The 16,862-nt window shown below is 40.4% G+C and overlaps 1 protein-coding gene and 1 non-coding gene across 2 annotated transcripts in view; both read right to left on the bottom strand.

Moving 5' to 3' along the window:
• MRPL48 (mitochondrial ribosomal protein L48) overlaps positions 1–16,862 on the bottom strand; it is a 50,817-nt gene that overhangs the window by 9,170 nt on the left and 24,785 nt on the right. Inside the window, exon 5 of the mRNA XM_007448082.1 lies at positions 4,917–5,086. Within this exon, the coding sequence (XP_007448144.1) occupies positions 4,917–5,086 (170 nt within the window). The remainder of the gene's footprint in view (positions 1–4,916; positions 5,087–16,862) is intronic.
• TRNAE-CUC (transfer RNA glutamic acid (anticodon CUC)) lies at positions 5,705–5,777 on the bottom strand. The gene has a single exon. It is a non-coding gene; the product is annotated as a tRNA-Glu (tRNA).

The raw sequence follows: 16,862 nt of genomic DNA, 5'->3' as shown, positions 1-16,862 counted from the left end.
GGAAAGAGTATTCTAGGCTTTAGAGAGCATATGCAAAGGTCCTGAGGTGGGAAAGGACAAAAAACAAAGTCAGTGTAACTGAAGATAGAAGGAGAGGGAGAGAGAAATGTGAGTTAAGGTGAGAGAGGCAAGCCCAGGCCATGGAGCACCTAGCAAGGTATGTGAGAAACTTTTATTTTGATCCTAAAGGAATGGGAGGCCATGGAAGGAATTTAAGCATGAGAGTGATATGATCATATTTCCATTCTAGAAAGATTACACTAAAAGCAGTGTGGAGAACCAGTTAGGGGGAATTACGAATTTGGAGGAAAAGAAGTGGGTTCAAATCCAGACCTTGCCATTTATGACTATAGGCAAGCTTTTATTATATTATTAATAATAATAACAACAATAATAATAGCAGTCAACGTTTCTGGACTTAGTTGTAAGCATTTTAAATATATTAACTCCCTTTATTTTCACAATAGCGTTATTAGATAGGTACTTTTATTAAGCTCATTTTACAAATGAGGAAACCAAGACACAAAGAGGTTAAGGAAACTGCCCAATGTCACACAGTAAGAATGTAGCAGAACAAGAGCAAAACCTAAGCAGTCTGGCTCCAGAATCAATGCTTTGATACACTATGTCAAGGTGCTTGTATGAATTAAGTAAAATAATATACAAAAAAAGTATTTAGCAGAGTGGCTGGTTGTTATGATAGTAGGTGCTCAACAAATGTTACTGCCTGCCTGGCTTTATTCAAATGCAGCCAGAGCTTTTCACAGTAGGGTATTAAAAACAAAATATTTTAAAAAGTCCTTCTGAAAATTTAAAACACTATTCCAAGGAGCTGATCTACTGTAGGTACGATAACATTCTGTAAATGGCATTTAATGCCTCTTTGCCACCACCACGTCTGAGATGCTGCCCCTAATCCCTGCCAGCTGAAAAACATCTCATTAATTACTAATAACAATAATATTATTTACAGAGTGTTTACAACATTCTGTTAAGTGCTATTATATATTTTCTTATTTAATTTTCAGAACTCAAAGAAATAGGAAAATTATCATCCCCATTATGAAGACAAAGAAACTGAGGTTCAGAATTTCTCAAGGTCATATTGCTAATAACTGGTAGAACTAGGGTTTAAATGCAGACAGTTTGATTCCAGAGCTTTTACTCTTAACCACTTGTTACTCAAAGTGTGATCCAAAGACAAGCTGCTGGTAAGCAAACTGCTTGTTATCAGTTCAAGACAAGATAAGAAGCATGAAACAGTCAGTAAACACACTTTAATTCAATCAACATTTTGTTTTCAATAGCAAGAGTTTCTTGATGAAGGAAGCAAAGCGCTAATGTACATTTTGGCATAAGCTCCTAATATCTTCGCAGAGTGATACTTTGAGAAGCATTGCTCTAAATTATTATGCTACTCTGCCTCCTTGAACTGATATTAAACTTTATCTTTCACTTATCACTTCCACATTATAATTATTTTTTTTGGTGTGTGTATGTGTGCACACACACATACACACACACTCTCCTTGAAATCGGGCATTTACCTTTGTATCCTCCAGTCAGAATGTCTAGTCTAATGCTACCACAGAGCAAGAAGAGGCTCAACCAGCAGTTCTTTAATTAAGTACTTAAAAGCACTTTCATTAAACTTTAGGAAATGTATACTACACAACCGGATTGTGTAGTCATATTCAAGAACCTGTCATTCTTTCAAGAATGGCTTAATGTTCCCCATGTGGCAGGCTTTATGCTAGGTACTGAAGAAATGAAGAAGAACACAAGTCAGGGGGGAAGGGAGCTGGCAAGTGAATAGATGATTACAGCCCAGAGCACTAAGTGACATGACAGAGGTATGTGTCAAGTGCTGAAAGAGCAACCAACTCTCTGAGGCATCAGAAAAAGATAAAGTACATCTTTAGGCCTAAAACAATTGAAGTACTATCAGCTGTGAGAGCTAAAGTCACAGCTGATTATCCAATCTTCTAAGAAGCACATTTAGCACAGTTATACTCTAAGTAATAAAGGTTTAAAAGTTCAAATTTGGCTTAAGGACTTAAAATAAAATACTATATAATTAAAAATACTGGAGTCAGGGAGAACTGGGTTAAATCCAGGCAACTTACTGGTTCTGTGAATTTTGGCCTTTCAGAGCCTTGGTTTACTCATCTATAAAATGGGAATATACTAATATCTAGTGAGTAAGAAAGTATAATTTTTGCCATATCCACATATGATGCCACGTATTACCTTGCTACAATGGCAAACCAACCACCCAAACTATTATTTATTAAATATTTTTCTTTAAATCAACTCACTTAAAAATTAATTTTAAAAAGAAACTTGAGATGTGGAACAACTGGAACTCATGTTGCTGGTTAGAGTGAAAAGTGGTATGGCCACTGTGGAAAGCAGCTTGGCAGTTTCTTACAAATTTAAAAGTACAGGACTTCCCTGGTGGTGCAGTGGTTAAGAATCTGACTGTCAATGCAGGGGACACGGGTTCGAGCCCTGGTCCTGGAAGATCCCACATGCTGCAGAGCAACTGATCTGCGCACCACAACTACTGAACCTGCACACCACAACTACTGAAGCCTGCACACCTACAGCCCATGCTCCGCAGCAAGAGAAGCCACCACAAGGAGAAGCCCACTCACCACAACAAAGAGTAGTCCCCGCTCGCCGTAACTAGAGAAAGCCCGCATACAGCAACGAAGACCCAATGCAGCCAATAAATAAATAAATTAATTAATTAATTTTAAAACTAAATAAAAATAAAAATACACCACTCTTACCATTTGACCCAGCAATCACACTCCTAGAGATATGAAAACTTCTGTTCTCACAAACACCTCTACATGTTTATAGTAGCTCTATTTGTAACTGCCCGAAACTGGAAAAAACACAAATGTCCTTCAAATGAATAAACAAACTGTGGTGCATCCATTCAATGAAATGCTACTCAGCAACAAAAAGGAACAAACTACTTGACACAGGCAACAACATGGATGAATCTCAAATATATTATCCTAAGTGAAAGAAGCCAGACTCAAATGGAAAAATACTGTATGATTCCATTTATATGACATTTTGGAAAAGGCAAAACTACAAGGACATAAAATAAATCAATAGTTGCAGGGACTGGGGGTGGGACAAGGGACTGACTACAAAGGGAGGAGGGGACTTCTTGGGATGATGAAAATGTTCTATATCCTGATTATGATGGTATTTATTCTACTGCATGCATTTGTCAAAACTCACAGAAACTGTTCACCAAAAGGGTGAATTTTACTAACGTAAATTATACCTCAATAAGCCTGACTTTATATCACTACAGTAAATATAAAAACGAGTATCAGTTGACATAAAAAGAAGGTAAGCTAAAAATAAATACAGTGAAAACAAAACAATGTTATAAAATTCTAGCTAGATGGTGGTGTTTGCCAAAGACTCTGAGCCTGAGGTCCCCTCTTTCTTATAAAGATTAGGAAGTACTTCAGCGGTGTTAAGAACATACCAGCACAACACTAAGAATTTCTCCTTGACATAATTAGGTTTAAAAAGAATAAAAAATGGAAGAAATTTCTCACCATGTGATTTAATGTTATTTAAGGCAAACCACAGGGCATCCCACACTTTCTCAAACATTGAGATAAGATATGTAAAGTGCCTGGCCTGGCGTAGATAGTCAGTAAATGTTAGTTCTCCTCCCCTACAGCTTTCCAGCAAACCCAAAGAGTACATAAAAAGCAGAGGAGGTGAAGAATATCTATATAAATGGGGAGATATACCATGTTAATGGATCAGAGGACTCAAAATAGATATCAATTCTCCTCAAATTGATCCTCAGATTCAACACACCCCACCAAAATTCCATCAGGCTCTTTTCTGTAGAAATCAACAAGCTAATTCTAAAATTTTAATGAAAAACCCAGGGACCTAACATAGCCAAAATAATTTTGAATAAAGAACAAAGTTGCTTTTTCAGTAATCAAGCTACTGTAATCAAGATAGTGTGGTATGGGGAATTCCCTGGTGGTCCAGTGGTTAGGACTCGACGCTTTCACTGCCGTGGCAGTGGTTCAATCCCTGGTCAGGTAGCTAAGATCCCACAATCCACGCAGTGCGGCCAAAAAAAGAAGAAGAAGAAGAAAATAAAGCCACTATGAAATACCACCATATATCTCCTAGAATAACTTTAAAAAAATGTGACAAACCAAGTGCTGACCAGGGTAAGGAGTTATTGAAACTCTCATATACTGATGGTGGGAATACAAAATAGGACAGCCACTCTGGAAAAAGTTTGGCAGTTTCTTATAAAGTTAAACATACATTCACCATACAACCCAACAATCCCAGGCTTAGATAGTTATTGAAGAGGAAGGAAGACACATGGCCCTACAAAACTGGTATGAGAAAGCTTATGGCAGCTTTATTTATAATTACCAATAAACTAGAAACAATTCAAATGTATATCAACTGGTGAATGCATAAACCAATTAAGGTTCACCATTTAATGCAATACTATTCAGCAACAGAATACTTGCAAAACCCCAGATGAATCTTAAACCCATTATGCTAAGTGAAAGAGGCCAGAAACAAACAGCTACATACTGTATGATTCCATTTATATGATATTCTGGAGAACTTAAAACAATAGGGACAGAAAATCAATCAGTGGTTGCCAGGGACTTGAGAGGAAAGAGAGAGGAAATTGACTACACCTTGGGCACCCAGGAACTTTTTGTTTTAAGAACTTAATGGACTTGTTCTATATTTTGATGGTGGCAAACTATATACCTAAAAAGAGTGAATTTTACTACATGTAAATTATATCTCAAAACTTCATTTAACAATAACAAAGCAGAGCATACTACCCACACCAAGAACATCCCATGCAAAGGCATCTTTCATACCTTTCCTCGACTTTAATGGAGAGATGGTTGCAGAGGTTGTGAACATACTGGGCATAACTCTCTGCCAGGGCCATATCATATGCAGTCAGGTGAATGTTTAAAACCCCATATTCATAATCTGTCCCCAAATTAATGGGTCTCACTTCCACTTTTCCCCTCTTCTTCCTGGGCTAAACAGGAAACAAAAGAGAAAGAAACTAAATCAAAGTATTGTACAAGAAATTCTAACCATACCATCTTGATAAATCAATCTTTCAGTTAAACTTGTTTACCTTTTTTCTCTCAGGTTACCCTACCTATAAACTGAACTTTTCCTGGGAAGGTATGGGCAGCCTCCCTTGACACTCTGGGCTGTAGCATCAGTCAATGAAAGGAGAGGGAATATTGCTGGCATTATTTAACATAAATACATGTGACTGTCTTCTGCCATTAACTAGTTTTGAGACTCACCTTCCAAATCTGGCCCTCAGTTTCCCAATTTTTATATTAATGGGGTTATGCTAGATAACAGATTCTTGAGGATTTTTTGGGGGGGCCATGCCGTACAGCTTGTGGGATCTTTTTTTTTTACAGGAAATAAAGAATCCTTTTTTATTTATTTATTTTTTGTGTGTTAGTTTCTGCTTTATAACAAAGTGAATCAGTTATACATATACATATGTTCCCATATCTCTTCCCTCTTGCGTCTCTCTCCCAACCACCCTCCCTATCCCACCCCTCTAGGTGGTCACAAAGCACCGAGCTGATCTCCCTGTGCTATGTGGCTGCTTCAGCTTGTGGGATCTAAGTTCCCTGACCAGGGATTGAACCTGGGCCCTTGGCAGTGAGAGCACACAGTCCTAACCACTGGACCACCAGGGAATTCCAAACAGATTCTTTTTTTTTTTTTTAAATAAATTTATTTATTTACTCATTTATTTTTGGCTGTGTTGTGTCTTCCTTGCTGCGCACGGGCATTCTCTAGCTCCGGCGAGCGGGAGCTACTTTTTGTTGTGGTGCCCGGGCTCCTTCTCATTGCGGTGGCTTCTCATGTTGCCAAGCACCAGCTCTATGCGCGCAGGCGGGCTCAGTAGTTGCTGCTCACGGGCTCTAGAGTGCAGGCTCAGTAGTTGTGGCGCTTGGGCTTAGTTGCTCCGTGGTATGTGGGATCTTCCCGGACCAGGGCTTGAACACGTGTCCCCTGCACTGGCAGGAGGATTCTTAACCTCTGTGCCACTAGGGAAGCCCTCCCAACAGATTCTTAATCTAGAATCCATAAAAGAATTTCAAGGGGTGTGTCAACCCCAAAACTTATATGCAAAATTTTACATGTGTGCACATTTTTTCTAAGGAGAGAATCTTAACTTTCATCGGAATCTTAAAGAAATTAATCACAAGAAAGTGCAGAATTACTTCTCTTCCAGCCCTCCCAGCTTTGAAATTCTACAGTCCAATTATTTAGACAGCCTTCCTTTTAAAACCTTAGAGGCAGACAATTATTTTATTTCTACCCTTCTCTTTCATATAAAGTATTGCTTCACTACATATCAACCTGTGCAAACTGCTGTAAAAAGTATGAGCCCTGGGAAAACAGATGTGTAACACGACATAGATCAGGATCAAGAAAGCTTCTCAACCAGAAATAATTTAACCTAAATGCCCATCAGGAGGGGAACTTGTTAAATAAAACATGGCACATCCATTCAATAGTACATTATGCAGCTGTAAGAAGACATAGGGAACTTCTTTATGTACTGGTACAGAAAGGTTTTTAAGATAAATTAAATGATAAAAGCAGACTGTAGAATAATGTTTTCAGAATATTGCCATACATATACAAAGGGTGGGTGGGGGAGAATAGATGTGTGTGTTTAATTACTTACATATTTATTTGTTTGCATATCAAAAAATAACTCTGGAAGGATACACAAAAATACTAATACCATTGGCTGCCTATGAGGGAGGGAACTGTATGGCTGGGGCACAGGGATGGGAAGGAGACTCTAACAATTTCCCTTCTATATTTTTTGAATTTTTAATAATATGAATCTTTTATCAATTCAAAGTTAGAATCTTAAAATCTACCTTGCTTTTTAAAATTTTTTAGTAAAAATGTTTTTACAATACTCATACTAAAAATGCATAAATAAGTACATGGCTCAATGAATTTTCAAAGTGAAAATACCTGTATAAACAGTATTTTGAACAAGAAACAGACCACTACCAGCACCCCCAAAAGTCTCCTGCCTCCCAAACTGGTGACCACTATTCTGACTTCTAGAACCATATGCTGATTTTGCCTTTTTTCTAAATTCATGAAAATGGAATAATATACTACATTCTCTTTTGTGTCCAGCTTCTTTAACTCATTATGTCTGTAAGATTCATCATGTTTTAGGTGAAACAGGAATTCTTTCCTTCTCATTGCCCTAGTAAGTCTATTATATGAATATGTTATAGTTTATTTATCCTTTTTACTGTAGGTGGAAATTAGAGTTGTTTCCAGTGTGGAGCCATTATGAACAGTATTGCTACCAATGTTTTTTTTGCATGTATCTTTCAGTGAACATATGTATGTATTTCTGTTGGGGATATACCCAGAACTTGAACTACTGAGTTACAGACAATGTAGAGGTTCATCTTTAATAAGTTCTCTGTTTTTCAAAGTGGTTTCCAATTTAGACTCCCACCAGCAGTACACGAATGTCCTAGTTGCTCTACATTCTTGCCAATACTTACAAAACTTAGTATAGTCAGGTTTTCTGGTCGGTTTCTTTTAGCCATTCTGGTTGGTATGAGGTGGTAATGCATTGAGACTTTAACTTGCATTTCCTTTAAGTCTACTGAACCTGAGCATGTTCCCATATGTCCACTGGCCATTTGGATATTCTCTTTTATAACCTGCCTATTCAAGTATTTTGTCCATTTTTTAGATTGGGTTGCCTTCCTTTCTCTTACTGATTTGCAGAGGTTCCTTCTATATTCTAGACATGATCCTTTGTTAAACGCACATGTTGCAAATATCTTCTTCCTCCCTGTGTCTTCCTTTTTCACTTTTTAATGGTGCATTTTGATGAGCACAAATTCTTATTTTTAATGTAGTCCAATTTACTCATTTTTTTCTTTTATATTTATAGTGACTTTTGTGTCCTGTTTAAGAAACCTTTGCTTACCTTAAGATCATGAGGATATTCTTGTATGTTATCTTCTAAAGTTTGATTATTTTAATATTTACATTTAGATCTACAATCATTTTAAGTGCTTTTTGTGTACAGTGTGAAATAGGAGTCAAGTCAGTTTTTTTCACATGACTAGTCAATCCAGTTGATCCAAGTACCCCAGCACCATTGCAATGCAGTGTCACTTATGTCATATAATAAATGTTCAGAGATACCTGGATCTGTTTCTATATTCTTTATCCTGCTCCATTGGGCTGTTTGTCTATTCTTGAGCTAATACCACACTGTCCTAATTATTGGAGATTTAGAATGAATCTTGCTATTTGGTAGAAATTTTTAAGAAAAAGATGGGGTGGGGATCTATTTACATGTCTTAAGTCACCCCTATCTAACAGCTAACAGCCTAGTTACTGCCATAGCAGAGGTGTTCCTGGCAGAGCACCTAGAGTGGTTCTTTCACATCAATGCTCTCCAGGTCAGTCTGAGAGAGCAGGAGCCCAATCTGGGGAAACAGGGGGAGGACCAAGAAATGGTCCTTTCACAAGGCTGGTAAAACTGATACAAACCTGATCTTACAGGGATATTCTGAGAACTGAACAAAACACTGTATATAGTTAATTCAATCTGTGGCACATATTTAAACAGTCAATAAACATTAACTTTTATTATTATTTTTTCATTTTCATATTCCTCACATCTAGCACAGGGCCCAGCAGAGAGACAACATGCAGTGAATCACTATTTTAGAATTTTAGAATAGGATGGCATTTAGAGATAACTTTTTCCCAGTTCTTCATCCTTGCAGGGGAAGAATATAAAGCCCAGAAAGATTAAATATGTACCCCAGAGTCACACAGCCACACCGGACAGATCCTAGGAACTAACCCAGACCTCCTGACTCCCAATGAAGAAATTTTTTCACTGAACCCTCTGCATTATTAAAGTTCTTAACAGTGGTAGTCACCCCAGGGTCCTAGACTTTGCTATGAGTGAGAAGCCAACTTCTATAACCAACCATCAAGGTGCAGGGGTTTGGCTCTCCTGCAGAGCCCACCATACCCAAGGCCAAATGCAGCAATCCAGACTTCTCATCATGACAGCACTGCAGTCAGAGCTGTGAAGAATGCTAAAGTAAGAATGCAAAGGGGAGTGGCTGAAATTTTCCAGCAGGGAAGGGAGGAGCTTCTTTGAAGCCTGCAGGAGGCTTTTCTTAACCAGGGAAAATGCCAGGGCTCTTCAAAGGTGTCGCTTTAGGAGAACAAAAAGAAGAAAGCTGATTCTAGTATCCCTCTTGGCATCTCACTTGCTTTTCCATGTTGGCCTAGATCTGTCTAGAGCAATCCACACCATCAGGAGTCCACTGTGATATTATATTTCAGTTCTGAGCCAGGGCACAGCATAGCTAGCAAGAGCTTGAGTGCATGAGATTTCAGACACCAGTTCCTATAATTTTTACCTGCTCAATCTTTCTCATCCCCTCCTTTTTATTCCTACTGCCTAAGTTCAGACCTCCATGACTGCCATGGGGAGCTATTAAAGATAACTGTGCAAGAGATGTACATGACTAGGGCTGTGTTTCGGGAAGGCCACCCTGACTGCCCATGAAGGAGAGCTAGGCAGGAAAGGAACGGAGGCTATGAGAAAGATGGCAGGGAAGATGGACTACTGTCTACCATCAAACTTTGGTACTCCTGTGACTGACCTGGATTCACCGTGAGTTGGCCCAGGGCGGCCATCCTTGGATCCCTGTAGAAGTACAATATGATGCCCAAAATGGGCCATGGGATAAATCACTAAACCATTTTTGTACAGAAATATCCATATTACTCCTATTTTACAGACAGAAAAGTGAGGTCCTCTGAAGGATGTTATTTGGCCAAGGCTACTGGGGAACTTTGCTGGCAAAGAACAGATAGAGAAAGGACTCAGATTAGAATCACAGACTGTTATAGATGGAAGGTAACTTAGAGATAACTTAGTTTCTCCTTCCTTCCTCCCCTAATTTTATATAAGGGGGAAGTCGAGGTCCAGAAAGGTTAAAATAAAGGTTACAATAGTAAGGAAATGGAAAAGGCAACCACTTTGGGTCTAGCCATGGCTAGAAGCTGAGTCTGTGGCCCCAAACCCAGGCTCTCTCCTCTAGATTCTGCAAAAATAATGATAGTAGCTGCCTATCACTATAGGTGGCATTCTCTAGGGTGGGAAAGTTGGGAAGAAATTGTATCATCTGAATCCTCAAATGAAAAGCTGACAGGCCTGCAGCATATACAGCTTCCAGAAATTCTGCTGATGGAAATTTTAAAAGCTACACCTGGGGACTTAAATGATTTGGTGATGGTACTCTGAACAGTCCATAATGAGCCGTAGGGTGCACAGAAATCAAGTGGTTATGTTTATAACTCAGTGTAGCATACTCAAGAAATGTACACCAGACAGAAGGCCTGACCCTGACTGGGATGGCAGAGAGGCTCAGCCTGGTGCTGCATAAAGAGCCCTAGACTAAGATGGAAGCCAAAGAATATCTGGGGGACTTCCCTGGCAGTCCAGTGGTTAAGATTCCGTGGTTCCACTGCAGGGAGCACGGGTTTGATCCCTGGTTGGGGAACTAAGATCCTGCATGCTGCACAGCATGGCTGAAAAAAAAAAAAAAAAGAAAGAAAATCTGGGCTCAAGTACTGTCTTAGTCACTACATGACATTGAGTGACCTCTCTAGGTGTCAGTGTCTTCATCTGTAACACCTAAGGTTCTTGTGAAGCTCAAAATAGTGAATTTCTGTGAAATGGAAATAGCATGGACATTAGATGGATTCTGACCACTGTCAGTTCAAATAATGGCTCTGGAAATTACTAGCCACTTGGGAAAGTCATTTAATGAGTCTTAGATTCCTTAAACAGGGTCCTTAATAACCACAGCATATCTGAGGATTAAATAAAATATATGGTTTGTAATACTGTAAAATGAAATAATGCTTTTAAAGCCTGGCACATAGTGGTTACACGTCTGGTATATAGTAGTTGCTCAATAAGTAGTATCTTTAAAGAAAGACTGAGTAATGTACACAGATAGGACATTATTCTTACTACAAATTGGAGGTAAGCATGCTCCTAGTATCCTATTGGTATGCTTTACAGAATGAGACATTTATTAAGCACCTGCTGTGTGCAAAGTGCTGATTCAACCACTCTAAAGAAAGAGACCAAAGAAAAAGAAAACGCAGTCCCAGCTCTAAAGAGGCTTACAGTTCAGAGAAAGAGAGAGAGAGAAGACACACATGAAAGAATCAGTCCTCTCAGGACTTCCCTGGTGGCACAGTGGTGAAGAATCCACCTGCCCATGCCGGGGACACGGGTTCGAGCCCTGGGCTGGGAAGATCCCACATACCGCGGAACAACTAAGCCTGTGCGCCACAACTACTGAGCCCACGCACCGCAACTACTGAAGACCGCCCGCCTAGAGCCTGTGCTCCGCAACAAGAGAAGCCACTGCAATGAGAAGCCCGCGCACCACAATGAATAGTAGCCCCCGTTTGCCACAACCAGAGAAAGCCCGTGCACAGCAACAAAGACCCAATGCAGCCAAAAATAAATTAATTAATTAATTTTTTTTAAAAAAGAAGAAAAAGAACCAATCCTCTCAATTTAATCATAACAAGCAGCCCACCTCCCATGGCAAGTTCAACACAAGCTACCTTGCTGCACCATGTCAATTAAAACCCAAGAGCAATGACCTCAGGTGGCCGCAGCTGAAAGTGCAACGAGCAGGTCAGTACTCCTAGGTTTTTTGCATGACATATAAGGGTATATAGTAGTTCCTCAATAAATGGCAACTTTAAAAAAGTTAATCTAGACCTGTCTACTTCTCAAGTCTCATGTCCCATCATCCTCTAGTGCCCACTTGAGATTCCAGGATTAACAAACTGCTAAAAGTTTCCCAACTGCATCTCCAGGATCAATGACTTTCCACCTTTGCCCAGAATGTTTCCCCTCCCTGCAGAGTCTGACTCTTCACCTAACATCCTCAATGTAACTCCTAGTTATTTTTTGTTGCTGTTGTTGTTGCTTTTTGCGGCACCCACGCGGCATGCGGGATCTTAGTTCCCCGATCAGGGGTGGAACCCGTGCCCCCTGCAGTGGAAGCGCGGCATCTTACCAGTGGACCGCAAGGGAAGTCCCTCCTAGTCATTTTTTTGAGTGTGTGGTTTTTGGGGTTTTTTTTGCGGTACACGGGCCTCTCACTGCTGCGGCCTCTCCCGTTGCGGAGCACAGGCTCCGGACGCGCAGGCTCAGCGGCCACGGCTCACAGGCCCAGCCGCTCCGCGGCATGTGGGATCTTCCTGGACCGGGGCACGAACCCGCGTCCCCCGCATCGGCAGGCGGACCTCCAACCACTGCACTGCCAGGGAAGCTGCCCTCCTAGTCATTTTTTAAGACTCTGTTCATGCTCTTCCAGTAAGACTTCCCTCATTCCTCATGCTGAGTTAGGTACTACGCCTATGTGTTCCCATAGCAACCCTCTCCCCATTATACACCACTATCACTTATCACATGTATCCATTTATTCAACAAATATTTTCTGACCAATAGTGATAAGCCAGACCAGGGTTAGCAATGGGGTTATGATAGTAAATAAGACAGCCATAGTCTCTGCTTGCTGAAACTTGCAATCTATTGGGAAAGGCATACAGAGAACAATTATAAGAAGATGCATGTTTTGCGGGAGGAAAATAGAGTGCTATGGGATTGTAAAAAAGAGGGACTAATGCCATCATCAGCATCATCATTATCACCACCAGTAACTACATATGGGCTCCATGCTTCAGACACTGTGCTAAGTACTTAAAACTTTCTTTTTTAACTTACTTCTCACAAAGCATTTAAATAACATGGTTATTTAAAGGCAAGAAAATTGTGGCTTGTAAAAGTTAAGTAACTTACCCAAGGACATACACTAGTAAGCATAAGAACTGAATCTTTAACTTGGGTCTGCCTAATTCTAAAACATTTCTCTTAATCTCCGTCTTTCTCTTTAAGGAAGGTATGCAGAGACTGTCAGTTTCCTCAATATCTATTCTCTCTTTTCTCTTTAATCACGGACCTGCTGAATTTTACCTTGGCACATGACCATTTATAATAAAAATTACATTTCCCAACCAATCTTGCAGCTGGGTATGGTTATGTGACCAAGTTCTGGCCAGCGGAATACAAGCTCACACATACTGCTTTCCCTTTCCCCTTCCTGCTGGTTGGAATGTGGTCATGAAGGCTTAAGGGAGGCAGCCATCTCAGACTATGAGATAGAAGCAGTATGATAAGTGTTGCAAAACAAAAGGCGGGAATATCTACCTATACTTTATATGACAGAAAAATAAACTCTATCTTGTTTAAGCCCCTTGACTGAGTGGATCTCCCTCCTACGGCAGCCAAACCACTACCTCAATAAGAAAGTATTATGTCTCATTCATTTCTCTATTCCTAGAGCCCAGCAATATTAAATGTTGAGTTGAGCTGAATTAAATTCTGGTTCTAATTCTGTTATTTACTAGCCATATGGTCATAGAGAAATCACTTATGCTCCTCAGTTTCCTTTTCTGCCCAGTCTACCTCACAGGATAGTTGGTGAAGCAAAAAGCATGGTTTTCAAATCTGTTGGTTACAAAGGGCCTAAGAAAAAATCACGTTTCCCTTTGTGAAGCACATGAAATACCCATCAGTGTGCTTTCACTGTATAAAACAAGAATGACTTAACTAGCAGAACATATGGTTAGATTATATAAATGGAGTTGTCTGCATTTCACAAAATATGAAAACATATGAGTTTCTCTGTTAACATTTATTTTCATCAAGTAAAACTGATGGGAGAAAAACTTGTAATTTAGAAAATTCTATCCATTAACTTAATTGTCTTTCTAAAATGTGGAAGATTGCCATTATTAAACCTGAGGAGAGGTTCCATTCTAGGATCACCAGTGTTCCAAGGGCCTATGGTTTGAGAGGCACTGAGATAATGGATGGAAAAACACTTTGAAAATGGAAAGAGATCATTACTTTTACTCATATCAAAAATGAATCTCTCTAAAACTCTGACACTGTTGTAATTTAGCAGAACAGGCAAGGCAGGATGAGAGCCCAGTGGGTTGGAGACCAGGGTGCGCTAATGGCATAGGCTAAAAGTCAGGTCTTCACAGGAATCGTTCTGTGACTGGAAAAGCTCTGGGAAAACCTTTTATAGTTTTTACAGCCCCAGTGTTTCCAGCTACCCTAAGCAACTGCATACTCCTAGATGAGTATCAGTTCACTTTACATACTCAGTGTAAGAACACAGGTAGTATTTAATAAATGTTTGTTGAGCTGAACTCTATAACACCTCCACTGACACTTTCAGGGAGAATTGCACCTTTAACTTTGCTCTCTTGATATTTAGTTCATTTCCCAAGCAAAGCACTTCCCACGTGTACTTTAGTTACATTTTTAAGCACTATCCTTCCCAGGCCACTTCATACTTTTTGTAGTAAGAGACTGTGTCCCACTCACCACAGCATCATCTGTGCAAAGCACAGTGCCTGGCACATAGCAGACACTCAATAACGGTTGTTCTTTTCAATGAGTTACAAGAGGCAAACTTGAGGGGATGCTAGTTTAAAACAACTCTCTGTAAGCCAGTCCTATAATCCACGTCTAGCCCTACAGTCACCAGGCCAGCAAAACCAATCTTTCTGTTTCCAGGAAGCTAGGACTATCACCACAAAGTGATTCTGATCTGCTGATTTTTCTGGGAATGATGTCACAGTCTCCTCACAGACTTGTGGCTGTTAGAGCTGATCAATCTATGAGTGCTACAACAAAATAAGTAGGTGTCAGAAATGACAAACACCTCCTCTATGTCAACAGTCAGAACAGCATGAAATTTCCAAGAGAAAAGATGTCTTGATTCCTGGTGGCCCTTCTACAAAGAAGAAATAAATTGTCTGAGTTCAAAAACCTTACTCTCTTGCCCCAGAGCCTGAACAATAGAACATATAACAGCTAAAACTGACAGCAATTTATGTTGTCTCCATTTCATCCTCCCACATCTTCCTCTTGGCAATGCTTTTATTCTTGGGCTGCTATTACCCTAAAATTGGAGGCTGAACAACAGCTGAGGGCAAGTACGTAAGTGGTCTTGGGAGATATGATCTAGCACTATACAAATGTGAAGGACTATATTCTTTTTATTTTTATCAATTAAAAATCACTCCAAACAATCTGAAGCCTTTGAAATTTAATAGAATGATGCAGGGCCCTTGAAGGACTAATGAGATTACACACTGAGACACAGTGCTATGGCTGCAGATATGCTCTGAAGTGTGATCCCCCACTGCCATGAGTCAAGGTGGGTCTTACATGATGAGAGAAGAAAAAGGAAGATATCATGTCTTAAAGAAGAAAGAGCATGTACAAAGACAAAGAAGCATGAGACAGAATGGGTGTATGAGAAAATGTGCCTGAAGTATAGGGTGCAAAATGGGAAATCACTGAGAAGGAGATTAGGTCTGTGCTGAGAGACCCGAAATCCCACTGAGGATACAGAAAAAATGGTTTGCTATCATCCCCCATGCTGCCACCCAAGAGGAAGCTTCGTTTTCATCTCTCTTCTCACTAACTCCTCAGAGAAGCATCAAGGACAAGGGCACAGGATGGAGGGATGGGAACCAACCTAGAGTTATAAACCAGGCCATGCAAGATAGAGATAAAACCAGTATTGACAAGGAAAGCTGAGGTGAGGTAGATGTGCCTTTTCCTTCCCAAGGTTCAGGAGTCATAAGGCTGAGTGTGGGACCTTTAGAAGGAGGAGTGAAGAGATTATACCAGCAGAAAAGGGACAAGGGTTGGCCACTTTGTGAATGAGAATTAACTCTTGTCTCAGGGATGTAGGGTTCAAGAGAGTGGAGGAGCCAGCCTGAGAGTCAGAGAAGAAAAAATGGGAATATGGCTGTTTATTGTGTTTTCTAGGTTCTAAGTTCAGGGAAGAAAGGAAGCCAAAAGATGACTTCTAGCTTTTCCAGTCCAGTTCCCCAGGGGTACAAAAGAGACAGGGACTTGGGACAGAGCCTCTGTAAGCTGGCGGATGAAAGTTTTCATTGTGCTGTTCCATGCGGGAAGTGAGGAGCCTCTAGCAGCTTCCATCACTGTCCAGCCCTATTGTGCTAGCCACCCTGGAACAATGAATGACATCAGAGAAAAGCCTACAGCCCTAACAAAAGGGAGCATCACTCCCTTCAAGCAACCAAGGTCATCTGGAGGCAGCTGTTTGCAGAGAATGGGTTGTTTGCCAGCTCTGATTTACAAAACCTCGGGGCAGCTCCAATAACCACATTTAGGTTCAGCTCAGTCAATATTTATTGTCCTCTACTTGATGCCAGGCTTTGTGCTGGACACTGAGGATACAGAAAAAATATGAGACATACCCTGAGTATGCTCATCATCTAGGAGGAGAAACAGTCATCAAAACAGGTGGTTAAAACAGAGCAGCAAGTCCTAGGATAGAGGAAGCACAAGGAACTCCAGCAGCTCATGGTAGGACAAGTAACCCAGTGCAGGGAATCAGAGGTTTCTCTGAAGGGGAGATTTGTTCTTCCCCTCCTCATCCTGCTTCCTCAATGGGATTTAGATGTTCAGAATGTATTGGCCAAGTGAAGAAGGAGAGCGGGTCTTCCAAGTAGACAGAAGAGCATGTGAGAGGTCTCAAAACAGTATGATGGGGCTTCCCTGGTGGCGCAGTGGTTGGGAGTCCGCCTGCCGATGCAGAGGA

Source organism: Lipotes vexillifer, unplaced genomic scaffold (genome assembly GCF_000442215.2).
Source record: "Lipotes vexillifer unplaced genomic scaffold, Lipotes_vexillifer_v1.1 scaffold640, whole genome shotgun sequence".
In the NCBI taxonomy this organism is placed as follows: Eukaryota; Metazoa; Chordata; class Mammalia; order Artiodactyla; family Lipotidae; genus Lipotes; species Lipotes vexillifer.
The sequence above is the reverse complement of the archived record's forward strand: the minus strand, read 5'-3'. Positions and strand labels throughout refer to the sequence as shown.